Consider the following 15365-nt stretch of genomic DNA (forward strand, 5'->3'; position numbering starts at 1 on the left):
CCCTTTCTTCTTCTTCGAGATGGCCTCTCTACATAATTCCATTAAAGCGATTGTGCTCTGAGGGGTGGACTGAGGGGCAGTGCTCTCATCTTTCAAAGCAGGACCAATGAGCTATGCGCTTTCCACTGGGCAGCAACAAAAGAAAAGGTCTCTCAGAAGAAAAGACGAGCACAAAAGATCAAAATTAGGTGTTTGTCCAGGCCTCTGGTATTGCTTTCAAGTTAGCTTTTGAGGGCTCACTTTGAAAACGGTGAGCCAGGCTAGTTAATATAAGGGTGCCTGCTAGTTTTAGAGTGTCCTGTTAGAATAATATTGGAAGAGGGCTTCTTGCTCGTGCAACTGAACAGTTCTGTAAAGCGCAAGAGAAACGTGGGGACTGGTTGAAAATGTTGCAGACACAGTAGTAATGTTCTACGCCTGTATGGAAATAAAGCAAACTTAAAATCCTTGAGATTTGTTTCACTCCTTTTAAAAAGACTAGAGACGTTTAGATAGTTCTCTTGTTTCTGTAGTCTCTAAAAGGCTAAAATGCTCTGTGCTGGGAATTAATCCTGACCCGCTAGGGCCCCCCCTCCTTTTTTGTGTAAAGCTGCTATTGCTGATGGTGGGCAGCAGGAGAGGTGATGTTTTTACTGCAAGGGGGTGTGAGGTGTTGTTTGTCCTGGGGCCCTCTAAGGGGATAGCGCAAAGCTACAAAAGGGATACAGACCCTTTTCAGATTTAGACAAATAAGCGAGAGCCATCCAAAGCCGTGGAAAGCCAGACCGTTTAGCTGGATCAATTCACATATGTCATATGTTCCAGTTTCTACCAAAATAAACTTCGACAGTGTTGTACAAAGAACAAATTGCTTAGTTTCTACTTCAATTATTTGGTTTGCAAAGGAAAACATGAGTATCACAGACAGTCTTTGTTCTATCAAACTGTTTAAAGTTACCTTTACGGTGAAAAAGAAACCATGAGATGTAAACCACTGGTGATTTGTAACCTCTCAAACTATTTAAATCTGATATTAAAAAGTTGTTTAAAAGGTGTGAGCAATTGAAATTCCAACTTCTTTAAAAAGAGAAGTAATTAAATATTATTCGCCGGAGCTAGTAATAATGCTTAGAAATTACATACCCAGAGCCTTGACAAGATTTAAAAAAAGTCATGAATCAGAATTGCTAATCTGTGTTTATTTGCTTAATCGTATGTGCTTGAGCGAGGTAAAAGGGCATTTTTTTAGAAAAGAGAAGTAAAATGCAGTACAGAAAATCTGCGAGGGGATACCTGCTTTTTGAGAGGAACAGACCTGAACTGTATCATCATTCTACCTCCCGCCTTTATGCTACTGTTTGGCTTGATGCGCTTCTCTGTCCTTTTTGTCTAGTACATTTGAAATGTATTTGCTTATTTTCCTAATAAGTTTCTGCTGTATTTACATTATTTCGCTTCAAAAGTACATTTTTAAGGATAGTATTTCTCAGTGCTCTTCCTTTCCCACCCTTCCCCCTTAATAATTCCCCTGGACCTCTGTTGCTCGGAGCAGACTTTGGCTAGCTCCAGATTCGATGTCAAAGGCCATGACCCGATGTCAGAGCAGCCCATGCTGCTGGCCTCTTCTTTGAATAATTATCTGGAGTTTATTGTGTTGAAGGGACGGGCTTGGGGGCAGCGCAGTCACCCTGGCAAGCCAGACCAATGAGCTATCCAGCCGGACCACTACCCAACAATGGACCTGTAGGTTACACACAAAAATCCAGCAGCACAAAAGATTAAATTAAAAATGGACATTTGGCCGCAGAGGTTTTGTCCTTAGAACAACCATTTTTTCAGCCTTCTGAGTGTAGTGTAGTTTTGCTACCTTTAATTGAAAGGAAAAAAAGTATTATTTAAGATTTTGTATGTAAGCAAGAATAAAACTGAAATACTTTTCTTATCCCCTTCCCCAGCTGTAATCACCATATTGGCTGGAGCTTGAGAAGTTTCTGGGTGCTGAACTCCACTCAGAACATCCAGCCACTGAACTTTTTTGTTTTCTGGCTTTGTTTTGTGTTCTTCTTTAGAAATTCTGTGCGATCCCGATTCTTTAGGAAACAAGAATAAAACCTCCAATACTTTTATTTTTACCAGTATTTTCCTTTTAAAGTGCTGTGAATGAGGATGTTCAAAACGGGTATGAAAGTATGCTCAGTATCCAGACTTAACGAGTCAACAATAAACGACAGTAAAACATCCATTTTCTTTGGGCTTCCTTATCTTTTCCTCTCCCCAAAGAAGACTTTAAAAGTCTGAAATCCAGATTGTGGAGTGCTCTTCTTATCAGGACTGAGTGAAAGGCTCCTAGAGGTGGACTCGCTGTTCTGGAGGGGTGATGGTGGGGGGAAAAGTTCTTTCATGGTCTGACCTCGGATTCTTTCTTAATTTTATCTAGCCCTGACCTGTTGGCTCTGCTCTGGCTCCTTTCAAGGCCTTCAGCTTCACAAACATGCAGCAGCTGAAGGAAACAATGACAGGGCTTTTTGGGGTTGCAATATTACACTCTCTTGTAACCTTGGCTAAGTAGCCTGTAAAGAGATGCTTTCTATGAAGCATTTTCCAGAAAGCTAAAATTTTAAGTGGTGGTGATATCAGCAAAACACAGCCCTGTAACACTCTTGATTTAGGACTCTTCATTTTGTATTGATTGTAAGATTCAGCTGAATGAACAGTTACCTGGTGTGTCTCACGTGTACAATGCGATCATGAAACCCACTGTTACAGGTCTTATATTTACCTTTAATGCTATAAATTTACCTGGAATAGAAGAATCATATGAAGACAAACTATCAGAACCTGAATGGCACAAACACAGTTTGTTCTTTTGCAGAAAACTGGTTTGAAGATAAATGTTAAAATGCGATCAGGACATACGCATTTCTCTGTATTCTTTTGAAAAGTGAGGATGGAATTATATGTGAATTAGGATTTCTCATTGGTTGTGGTGTTAGTGTCATGCTGCTTTAAGCTTAGAGGTTTTAATGATGTAATAGAATGGAATTCTGTTCATACCTGTTAATGATGTATTGAGAATGGAATTTTTGTTCTGTTGTGAATATGGAAGTGACTTTAATGTTCTCACTGAACTTTTAGGAAAAGTTACTTTGTGCAGCCCTGGTCACTTAAGAACGAGGTAGTGGCATTAAGAAGTACTTCACCAGCTGCAAAGTGATTAGAAGCACATTTTTGGTTTTAGCTGTTTAAGTGCTAATACAGGCATTGTATCTTTGATGCTTCTGGTTTTTCCAGCTGTGGCCATTGGCAGTGCATGAGGACACCATCTGGCAGTAACGAGGTATAACTCTACCAGATGGAGCTAACCCACGTTGGTTGGAGAGGTGTTCCTTCCTTCCTCTCCCCATGTCACCTTTATCACTAGGGAAGTGAAGACAAAACAGAAGACCCTCCCCTCCCGCCCACCTCTCCCCCTGCCCCTTTCCTCTAAATAACAGTGGCTGCTACAGCAGTCACCCCAACAAAACCTGGGCTTTCAGTAGATATATTTCAGAGGCCAGTAAGGGGCAGCAGAAGCATAATTTCTTCTATTGTGGACCAATGCCAGATTGCTTTATGTTTTCGTGCATTTGTCTCAATGTTTTAGAAGAACTGAGGTAAGTTTGAGACAGTAACTCAATGGAATTCCATGGAATACACCAACGTGCACTAAGGCAATAGCCTTCTCTGGCATGAGAAGATACCAACTCTATAGTTGCTTTTGCCTACTGTTGTACATGGATTTACTAAACCATTTGTATTTTCCTAAGCTTTGAAAACTGGGCTCTGTGTGTTTAATCCATCTTTAACTAATAAATAGATATAATTGGAACATATTAAAATCTTAAATTTCTGAGAAGAAAACGGGAAAATCTGAATATGAGTATTTCTGACTGACAACTGCTTTCTAGCAGCAACTTCTTCCCTTACCGAAAGAGAAATGGCAGATTTACATAGAAGCAAGGCTGATGGCAGTAGTAAAGAATACTGAATAACTTTGAGCTGGTGCAGTAAAACATGGATGTTCCAATGAGCTGCTAATAAATAAAGTCTCAGTTCTTCATGATACTTTTTCAGTTTCTTGCATGCAGACAGAGAAGCAGCTGTTGTTCTCCCTGCATGCTGGGAAATGAAATGACTTGTCACAAAACCAGGGTTTTTCTTGAAGAATCTGTTTTTACAGCATTAACACCAGTAACTGCTTGTAGCTTCCTATCTGCTTTCTGAGGAGCTGAACTTAATCTCTAAGGTTGTGTCTTGGGGATGTCGTGAGGCAGTAACACAAGTAAATCATTGCCATCTGAACTCCGAAGCTTCAGCTGCTGCAATGTTTAATGTTTTTTCCAAGTTACAATCCATGTCTTAAATGATAATTCAACTTACTTTTTTTTGCTCATACTTGCAGTATTTAGCATTGCCACAGTTTTACTATAAGGTGTATAACCTACTCATAAAGTCACAAAACAAAGAGAAGGCTCCCCCATGTGCCTTGCTGCTGAAAGACCTGATCGGTCCTGACAGGGCTGAATCTGCAGGGCTCACTGCAGCATTTTATGGGAGAGTGAATGACAGGATATGGGATTGCAGAGGAGTTATCACCAGGGAGCAGTGACCTACCTACAAAAACTGCCACAGAAATATGAGGCTGATCCTACATAAATTGTAAAACAGTGATTGTGGAGCAGCATTTATTTTGATAATTTGAAATTAATCAATGCAATATTTAGCTTTTTCCTACTCTTATTTTAGAGGACTGTTATTACCAGAGGCAAAATTTGTGCCTCAGGTTCAAGTATTACTCATGTGTTTTTAATACTGACAGGTTTTGGTTATATAAAAAGGATGTGTAAAGGCAGATCCATTGTACTATGTGAAGCTATGCCAGCTTATTGGATTCAGCCTAAAATGTCTTTTAAAAACAGTCCCTGTGTACTCCAGAGACACTCTTGTAATAAAATTTATGAATTGGCTCTAGTATGTTTATATCAACATCAATGCTGGCCTCTTGATTTATACAAACAATGTAGCTTTTGCATCCTGTCTACCAGCTGATTTAAGTAATAACAATAAAAATGCCCATTAAAAAGCTGTAGGTGCTGTGACACTTAATTTTACAACAACCTGATGCCAGCAGCACTAAAAAAAACACAAACCAAAACAAATCACGTTGAACAGAAACAAATTAACTTTAAAAAAATTCAGCCAGTTGGTAAATAGGCTACATAATTGTTCCTCTTCACCTTAGGTCTGGGAGGGAGCCTTCAGCCACCACACAAATGCTGGCAACTGCAATTGCAAAGAATCAATTGAAGTGACGCGGTGTTACCAGCTGTTCAGAGAAACTTTGAAAACGCAGGGGTGAAATCTTGATGTGAGGGTTTTTTTAACTTAAACTGAATTTATGTGTTGAACGGGTTGAGTAAATCACTGCACCTAATTTGTTTCTGAATAGCTGTGATCTTCTGTGGAAAGATGTGTTACTCCTGAGCATGACTGATGGCCTCAATACTCACTTCCCTGATTTCTGAGCCTCTCAAGCCTCTTGTTGCTGTATAATGTGCATGGATGGCATACACTAAATTTGAGACTGTCAGCCCCCCGGGTGGCCATGCTATCCCAAATCTTTTATCAATGATTTATGTGTAAGCTATTCAGGATACCTTCGCCAGTTGAAGATAAGAAAGCTCCTGAAGCTTGTTTTCTCTCTAAGGATATGTCTGGCTTTAGAATGTCTGATCCAGCCGACAAACTGCTAGATCAAAGTGTGTGCGCCCAGTTTGTACTGGGATTGCCATTGAGGAGAAAATCATGGGCATGTAAAAGAAACTTACAACTGTTACAAATGTTCTAAACAGAGGCTACTTCACACGAAAAGATATTTCCCACCATTCATAAAACAAATAGTGTGCAACTATCTGTTGGAGCTGGAGGCAGATCTTTTGCTGTTGGTTCTCTTGTTTAGCGTGTGGTGGAGCTATGATCAACATGGAGCAACGTCTCGGCAGGTACTTTGGTCTTTGCTAATGTTATGTATGGAATCTGTGAAGCAAGTTTCACATGAATTTATTTTGCCACTCAGTACACTGTCTTTAAAATGCTTTTCTGTTCTCCTTTCTAGATTACTATAACATTTAGGCATTTCTAGGCCAACGCATAATGCAGCTCTCCTCAGCTGCTGTTTCAATTACAGATACCAGCAGATGGTTTTTCAACCATAGAAGCAGTAATGTGGGACAGCTTAAACATTCTGACATTGCTTTTGGATTGAACTGGTCTTGCTACCAATGGAACCACGATGTCCTGAAGTGGAAATAACCTTGGTTTTAAGTGGTAGAGACCAGTTGAGAGACTTTATTTTTAAACAGGTTTTTCTATATAAAGATAATTCTTTTTGAAACTTCTTGCTTTACAGAAGAATAAGATGACTGATATTCAACATTGTGCTTTTTCTAAAGGTAGAGCGTTAAAAGATAAGATTTTAAAAATGTGGATCTTTTTCAGCGACATTTGATATTTTTTTTGGTGGGAGTCACAGTTTTGCCTTTCTTTCACATCCCATCATTCTTTCTCTCCTCCCCAATCAAGTGTTAATGAGGAATTCAGGTTTAAAAAAAAAAAAAAAAAAGGCAATGAGAATAAACAGACCTCACAGGCTCCTCATTCAGCTCAGCAGGGCACTAGACCTTAGCTATTCTTCATTTCACAGTGAAGATGATCAGTTCTGGGTGACCACTTTCAAAGGGCACAGAGTTTTTGAAGGTGCTCGGCAGGATGATAAATCATCGTGTCTGTCATCCTGTGTCTTGCGGAAATGCAGCAGGGGTCTCTTCTGCAGGAACTTGTAAAGAAAAAGACAGACTGTGACACTTGGCTGGCAGGAAGCCGCCTGTTTATGTGGAATCTGTCCGAGGGTTTGCTAAATAGTACCCGAATTGAAGGTTCTTCTGAGAACGGATGGGAGAATTGATTATCGTAACAACCTCCAACGCATAATCCTAATGAGATCTAAAAGATGTCTTGATGGCCTCTTTTAAAAAGTTTGACTTTGCTTTGAGTTATGCACTCAATATATGTATTCCTGCCACGGGTTAAGAAGCCTGGGAAGTACATAGTTCTGCTTTTCTGAGATGCGTGCCCTTATTTGCCTCATGACTTGATTTTGGAGTATTCAGATCACTTTGTACTTTTCAAGTGCATTTATCTATTTGGTTGGACTCAGTGGTTTTAAATGCACCTTCCCTTCATATGTCTTTTGTTTTTAACAATTTTTAAAGAGATTGCAATGATTTACATATAATATCTTCCTATCTTTCTGAATTTTCAATATTAAAATGCCATATTTTCTTTTATCACACGCTTAAGGTTATTCTGTGTGTCTGTATGTCCATTTTCTTTGACTATAGTTTGCTGACTAGGAACAACGGATCTTATCTGTTGCTAAAGTGATATTGTGAAGTGAAGAAAAAAAATCAAAGCAAATGAGAATTTTGCTCTATTTAAGAAAAACCCAATTTTTTAACATTGTGTTGGTTTGTTTTGTCTACTTGTGATGTTGAAGTCTGAGAAATGGGAATGGGCTTCTCTTGCCTATTCTGCCATTAGTGTTAAACACATCAAAGAAATAATTCAATCCAGATTTAAGAGCCCCTTTTTCTTTACACCTATATTTAGATTTTGGTAAAATAGTCTTCTAAAAATAAGCGTAGAGATGTAAACTCTGCCTAGCGATATCTCATTTAAAGCTGATGTTCATAACTACAGCACAAAAAGACTGTCTAGTTCAAAATAAATGTGAAAAGATTTTACAAATGCATTATCGTGAAATTACTATGCCATCTTTATGGACTCATCAAATCAAGAGTCGTTAAGATTGTGTTGCTGGTGCAGAGACTGCAGAGGGAGCTCACGATCTGATGGAAAGGAAAGTCCTGTCTGTGGTGAAGGAATGTCAGGGATTTGTGTTCCTGTTCTATTTCATGAGAAGGGCCACGTCAAGTCTCAGCTGAATTGAGAGAGGAGAGAGCTTAGTTTGAGAAGGGGTAACATTATATCTTAGGGCAAGAAAAAAGGGAATAAACCAGCACAGTTAGATGACATCTGTCTAGACCTTCTGAAAATCTTAGTAGAAAGAAATAGGTTCATGACAATAGAAGAGGAAACTGTCCCAGTATCAACACTGGGGTGAAGTTGAGCTCAACCCAGAAGAGTTCGTATGCACTATTAGCAGGTGCTACCACCTGCAGATTGTCACTGTATGGAAGGCACTTGTGCAAATACCATCACAAGGGAGCAGGCTGCAGAGAAGCAGTGCAGCCACCCTGGTTGTTTGCACTCCTGCCCACCTGTGGGTACCCCACACCATGTCCGCTTACAGAAAGCTCAAGGGTCCTTTCTAACTCATTTCTCTGTAGTAATCTTTCACTTGGACCCAGGCCAGGGTATCATTAACAGAACTGAGAAGCAGCAAACTGCAGTGTGGGTACCCAAAGATATGGCCAGAGAAAGGGGAAGAGGGAGACCCTTCAAGCTATGAACAGGGACGCTCCAAGAATGCCAGAACCAGCTTTCAAGAAAACATTTGGACGCAGAAGTTGTGAGTCAAAGGCATTATTAACACTCACGGTGGTCCCACAGTATATCTCCTCTAGGAACCTGGAACCAAAGCATTTTCCATTTCTTTGCTGGGTCCTGCCTTCCTGCCTTTGCTTTGATTTGCAGGCTTCATTACAGCCTGCTTATCCAGAAATAAATGTTGGTTTCTGTGGACCTCATGTTGTTTGCTTTAACAAATCTTTATTACAGACTGAAAGCACTTTCAATATGATGAATAATAGTATTAAACCTAGCTCTGTAGTTGTGAAGGTTTGATTTTGTTAGAGATAGAAATGTGATATTTATCTTACTCCCACTGGTTTCTGTTACAGACTTTGGTGTCAGGCTATCGAAGCAAGGCTGGGAGATATGTGACTGATTTTAGTGCAGTCTGGGCAGAGATTCAGGGAAGTTCACAGAGCTGGAGAAAAGACAGAATTCTAGGCATCCAGCAGACAAGTTTTGAACCAAACTTGCAGGAAAATCGAGTTACCTCACTGTCTACAGATGTCTGAAAATCCTTAATTTTTCACTTGAGTCTAATCATTATTCTTTTTTGTGCAGATCCTAGAAGAAAGTACCATGTAAGGCTGCTGGCATATAACAATATGGAAGAGGGTTATCAGGCAGACCAAACAGTCAGCACTCCAGGATGTGTCTGTAAGTGTTGCAGGTGCATGAAGAATTTATTAAGAGCTGAGCTGCTTCACTGTCCCAGCAGCTCTGTGTTTTTAAACCTATAAATAATAAAATAATTCCGTGTAAAACAGAGAACCAGAAAGATCTGTGACAAAGACTATCTTAGTCATTCTGTAACTGAGACAGTCTCCAGTGTTCATGAACTGCAGCTGAGGAAACAAGACAGTTACCAAGCACATTTTCCTGCCCTATTGGATTGTGTGCATCATCTAACCGATGGCATATCATGTATCTTACAAGAGATTTCTCTCTCCTTTGTCTCTGTTTATAGTCTTGACTTTGTTTTTGACTAAAAAAGTGGGACTACAGAAGAAATATGTGACACGTGTTTGGTTAGGAGGGATCTTTAATAGCTTGAACCAGATTCCTGGGTTTGAATACCAGGTAGTGCTGGGTAGAGGCAGATTTGAATCTAAACCTGTGGGCTCAGAGCTGTGTCTTCATCTTACCAGTATCTGTATGCACTTCATTAAATAATTCATGCGTCGTTTTTGTTTTAAACAGCTGTCCGTGATCGCATGGTGCCACCGCCACCACCTCCTCACCACCTCTATGCCAAAGCTAACACTTCATCTTCTATCTACCTTCACTGGGGAAAGCCTGCCTTTACATCTGCTCAAGTCATTAATTACACAATCCGCTGCAACCCAGTGGGGCTGCAGAATGCTTCTCTGGTGCTCTACCTTCAAACGTAAGTGCAGCACTACTAATGAGTCTTGGTTTCCCATTTCCAAATCCTTCCCACTCAGTTTCTCCTCTTCCTGCCCTATCTTAATTGCCTTTTACTGTAAAAACTTCTGTCTCCCTTAGAGGACTGTGATTTACCCAGCAGCTGTTAGTTCTGCTTCTGGGGTTATTTAAGATGTATTTGTAGAACAGCTTAATTCTCTGTGTTCCTTGTGTTGGATGCCTGGACGAGCTCTTGAATTTTCAATGACTTTCTAGCTGTCTAAGTTGACAGTTCTAGTTGTCTTCTTCAACCAAACAAAATAGGTTACCTGTTTTAGAGGTGGCTTGTCTGGGCAAAGATGGGACTTAGTCCAGTGTCTGTATTTAAGACTGAAAACAAGAATTTTTGAGTTTTGAGGGTTTGAGTGTGTTATTGTGGAAATGCCACGTTCCTGAGTCTGTGACACCCTACCAGGAGAAAGCTGAGTAGGAACTACAGCTTGCTTTTCAGAGAAGCAATGCATGAGCCACAGAATGGCAGAATGGGAAGGAGTTCTGCCTAGGCTTGGTGTTCAGCTCTGCCAGGGTGGCACTGGAGTCGAAGACCTTGCTCCATTGTTACTGCCTATGCTGGGGGCCATGGTGCTGTTAAGGGAATCTGCATGTGTGTAGCTCCCTCAATATTTGGGTTTACTCAAGCCTTCTAAATAAGAAAAATGCTGTCTTAAAATACAGTTTCCATCCTAATATTGATGGTTTTCTCTTCAAAGAACACATCCCCTGCTGTATAACTCCTGACTTAGTGATTAGACACAGTATAATCACCATGTAAAATTCTTAGTGTGCAATATGGGCATAGCAATGAATACTGCTATGTGATAGGATGAGATTATTGCAAATATTGGTGACTGCCTTTGCAATATGGAACATGAAAATACTAAATGAGATTTAATAAAGCAGTATCTGAAGAGTGACACCATCTTAAATGGAAATTTAATCTCAACTTAGGTATTATCACCTGGAAATTAACCCTGGTGTGTATGAAAGATTTGCCCCCCACCCCAGAATAAAAATAAAGCAGAATGTCTACAATTGAATTTGTGATCAAACAGTAAACTGCAGTATTACAATTAATATAATCAATTTTACAATTAATAAATTACCAAATATGACAAGATGAGTAGGGATCATCGTTATTCTACAGAGATCCCCTAAACATGAGGTGATAGAGGCCGTAAGTGGAGGAGGAAGCCGCACACATAGCCTGTGTCTGTTCTGTGAACTGAGAAACAGATCCAGGAACAGCTGATGGAGCCAGCAGCATGTGTCTTTTTAGCTATGGTGCTGGTTGTAGTTTAAGTGTTACTCCAGCTTGAGTGTCCTATGGGCAGATGTGGAAAGAGGTGAGTTTGGGATGCCTACTGGTGATCTGGGCAATAATATTCAGCATCAGCTGCCCAAACAACCTTTAAAAAAGCTTGAGCTCAAGTCAAGTAACAGCAGACATTATATCCTACAGAGAGCTCCAGGGTTAGTTAGTTAGCTTCAAGTAGACAGTGCAGATGGACCATGGATCTGGATTTGAACTGGTGTGTCTTGTGTTGAACTGACAGGGAGAATCTACTCACAGTGACTAAAAGATAGCATTTGAGTTTGGGATCTTCAGGTCAAGTGCTGCTGTTAAATTTCTTTTATTCCTTCATCTGTACAGGTCTGAGACTCACATGTTAGTTCAAGGTCTTGAGCCAAAAACCATGTATGAATTTGCAGTTCGGCTGCACGTGGACCAGCTCTCCAGTCCCTGGAGTCCAGTAGTCTACCATACTACCCTTCCAGAAGGTAAGGCACTAGGAGAGGACCCCACATAGTTTGAAAAAGAAAGCTCTGTCAACCAAATGGCCTGAAAAATTGCTTATTAATTTCAAGCTGTTTGTAGGATAGAGAAATACTTTCCTCTGAGATACAGATACTGCTCTTCTTGGTGAGAGATAGAAAAATGCTGTCAGGAAAATCCGTGCTTTGGAACTGTGAAATTATTTTTCAAAATCTACCTAAAATCAGCAACTATATAGAAAATGTGATATACTTTTACCATTGGCAACCACTGAATGGGAATAACTTGAATTAAAAAACAAAAATTACTGAAGAGGCATGGCTGATTCATAGGCATTATGAACACATATTCTAAAAACAGGAGTTTTAGAAACTGTAAGAATATTACACATCTAGTGCCTAACTGCTGGTTTGCTTTTCTGTCAACTTGGTCAGTGAAAATAAAAAACTTCAGTTTCATGCTCTCAGCGTTGCAATGTTGGGGATGTAGCTGTTCACAGGGTAACGATGTGGGGGTTTTGGCAGTAACTGTTTCCTTCTGGAGCTGAAGGAAAAAGATGAAATTTGTCTTTACAAAATCTAAGTTATTCAGCAGATCAGAGGTAACAGGAGACTTTTTCTTGAGGAACAGAATGTGTTGTTTATCTGGGATGTAGCAGTAGCCATTAGGTCTGCACATCAGTTTCTTCCTGAGCAATTTAATTGCATGTAAATTAGGTTAGCCTAATAGCATTGTGTTACTATTCTCACAGCACCATCTGGCCCTCCAGTCGGAGTGAAGGTGACTCTCATAGAGGATGATACTGCTTTGGTTTCCTGGAAGCCACCTGATGGTCCTGAAACAGTTGTTACACGATATACTATCCTCTACGCATCCAGGAAGTCTTGGATTGCTGGGGAATGGCAAGTGTTGCACAGAGAAGGTAAACTAAAATCATAAACCTATGAACCTGGCAAACAGTGATGCAACTTGTGAGATGTTTTGGTACTTTCAGGTTCCTTGGACTACAATAAGAAAGAAATTCATGTAAATACTCGCATAAAAGTTATAATTAGTTTAGAAGCATTCCTATGGTTGTGAAGTAAATGTATTGAAAGCCAATTAATACTCAGAATGTGAGGGGAGAGGGGCTGTCTGTGTCGCTTTGGAGCTCAGTGTGTGCACGTGAACCAAAATGTCTCATAGATCCCATTACATCCATCTTAGTTCTGTTGTAACCACACTTGTGATGGTTTCATTTTGTAAATGCACTCTTTCAGATCTGAAGTCTCTGAGATACTTTGCTCTCCAGAAATAAATTTGTAAACGTGGCTGTGTGGGTTTATATGTTTCTTTTAATCACTGCCAGTCCAGTTAGTTTGCTTAATGAACTTTCCCCTACTCCTAGTAAATTGCTCTGCAATTGCTGAGCCCCAGCTAGCAAATCTAACGTTAACTCAGTTACATCTTCGTGATTAGATGTAGATATGGTCTAAATTTTTATAGGCACTTTCCAGAATAGTATTATGACTTGAGGAGCTGCACCAAGAACAGATTTCTACTATAGCCAGTGAATAAGAAAAAGGCGTTTACTGTTCGGTTGGTATGCCAAACAGACAGAGGCAGTTCAGAATACATAATGTTCTACTAATGTATTAAAGCTCAGTGTTACAGAGTGAAGTCAAGTGCTTGAGTAGCTGGTTTAAAGGATTGCCGAGGAAGAGTCACTGTTTTGCTGTTCTGTAGTTTCATGGCTGAAAGCTTGGTTGTCAGCAAAGGGTGAGGCATTAAATCTTCTGTGGAGAAAATTCATCAAACTTACTGAGTATGCACTCAGAGAGAACAATTTGTTTCCCCATCAGTGAGAGTGAACTGTTTTAGTTCAAAGATGGTGGTTGTCCTTTGTGCTGCTCCTGAAGAGAGGACGAGGGATCAAGAGCCGTTTTGAAAGATGGCGATGCTGCTTTGTCTTCGATGGAGCAGAATGGTGTTTGTCAGGCTGGCCTCAAATAGAATGGTCAGCTGTGGAGAGTAACAGTAAAGTGCCAAACAATCTTAAGCAAAAATTGTGAAAAATAACTAGTCTTGAAATATCAGTAAGGTGCAACTATAGGGGGAAGATTGAACCCATGTTTTTTCACTATTAACACTGTTGAAAGGAACAGTGATACAAAGTTGTCATGTTGAAGGACTAATTTAAAATTAATTTTTGCTCACTAAAAAAACCCAGCAGATTTAAATGCACAGAGAGCTTATATTTGCAGAATAAATCTTGTCATTCTGGTGCTGATACGCTGTATTTGTTGTATGCAGCAAAGTGGCTGAATCGCTTTCAGGTATATACTTAGCTCAGCCATGGGTGCCAAACTGAACAGCATCTCTAATAGTATTTTACCATCCATAGGGGATGTCAGTAACAGTAAACATTTTCGTGTGTTCCCATACTGAAAGTGTTGGAGGGAATCAGCAAACGGAGAGCTGTAAATCTCAGTGGATTGCTATGTCCATCACAGTCACTGATTTTGTATTTTGACAGTTAGGAGGGTTTGAGGCACGGCATGGAATTTGGGCATCTTGACACATTAGGACAGTCTGTAATGCTCTTGGTTAAAGTACAGATGAAAACGTCTGTGAAAGAAACTTAATATGTAGAGGTAACATTGGGCAAATACTCTGATAGTCCTGTGATGGTCCTTTCTCAGGTAATTTGAGGTAGAAGCAGGGTTTGGGCTTTTTAATGCATTTATTCCAATAAGATCAGCTAACCCTCTGCAATAAATAGTGTTGTTTTAGTGTTTGTCTTGACACAAAACCTGTTCTGCAGATTTGCAAAATCTTAACCCCGTTCCTTTCCCGTATTGCCAAAGGCATACCTTCAAATGAAAAAAATAATAAACCCCACCAAACGGAAACAAAACCCCACAGTCCAACCCTACCACCTATAGAACTCCTAGCATGGGCTTTAGTTTATGCATCAAAATTTCTACCCATCCACCAACTTAAAAACCAAAACCCTCCGATTTGACTGAGCTTGTGTTAGGCACGGCAGAACTAGAAAAGGACTGCAGTTTGTTGCCGATCTGTGATGTACGTTCTCTTTCAGCCACCTCCCCCTTTTCCCTGCTTCTCTTCAAGTGGATCAGAAGTTACAGCCTTTATGCGCTTGGTGTGCAGTAAATCAGTGCAAAGTGCTTACTTGCTTTAGCAGTGCAGCAGGTTTGAAAGGAGCTGGTGGGAAAGCGCCTGTAATATTGAAACGTGACCTTTCACCCTTGCTGGTGCCAAATATTACAGCTCCTCTGGCTACAGATACCTCACATTTTACTTCAAATGCTTTCAGCTAATGGGTGGTTTTTTATGGAAGAGCTGAAATAGCTTTTGAAGTAGCTTCCCTTCTGCCAAAAGTATAATCTTTTCTGTCAACAAAACCACCTTGTATTTTATACACTCCCACGATTCTATAAATTCTGACTTCTGAAACTGATTTCAAAGGTTGAAATTTAGACTTCAGTCTGAGAAAGTGGATGGAATACACGAGAGAGAGCAAGGGATAGATTGGTCTTGTAACCGCCACTGT

At 40.1% G+C, this 15365-nt stretch overlaps 1 protein-coding gene across 1 annotated transcript in view; it reads left to right on the forward strand.

Moving 5' to 3' along the window:
• Positions 1 to 15365, forward strand: part of PRTG (protogenin) — a gene marked incomplete at its 5' end in the record, with an annotated part of 49427 nt that overhangs the window by 26604 nt on the left and 7458 nt on the right. The window contains 4 exons of the mRNA XM_010184396.1: positions 9172 to 9267; positions 9811 to 9997; positions 11687 to 11814; positions 12561 to 12731. Of these exons, the coding sequence (XP_010182698.1) occupies positions 9172 to 9267; positions 9811 to 9997; positions 11687 to 11814; positions 12561 to 12731 (582 nt within the window). The remainder of the gene's footprint in view (positions 1 to 9171; positions 9268 to 9810; positions 9998 to 11686; positions 11815 to 12560; positions 12732 to 15365) is intronic.

This window comes from Mesitornis unicolor, unplaced genomic scaffold (genome assembly GCF_000695765.1).
Source record: "Mesitornis unicolor isolate BGI_N332 unplaced genomic scaffold, ASM69576v1 scaffold1790, whole genome shotgun sequence".
In the NCBI taxonomy this organism is placed as follows: domain Eukaryota; kingdom Metazoa; phylum Chordata; class Aves; order Mesitornithiformes; family Mesitornithidae; genus Mesitornis; species Mesitornis unicolor.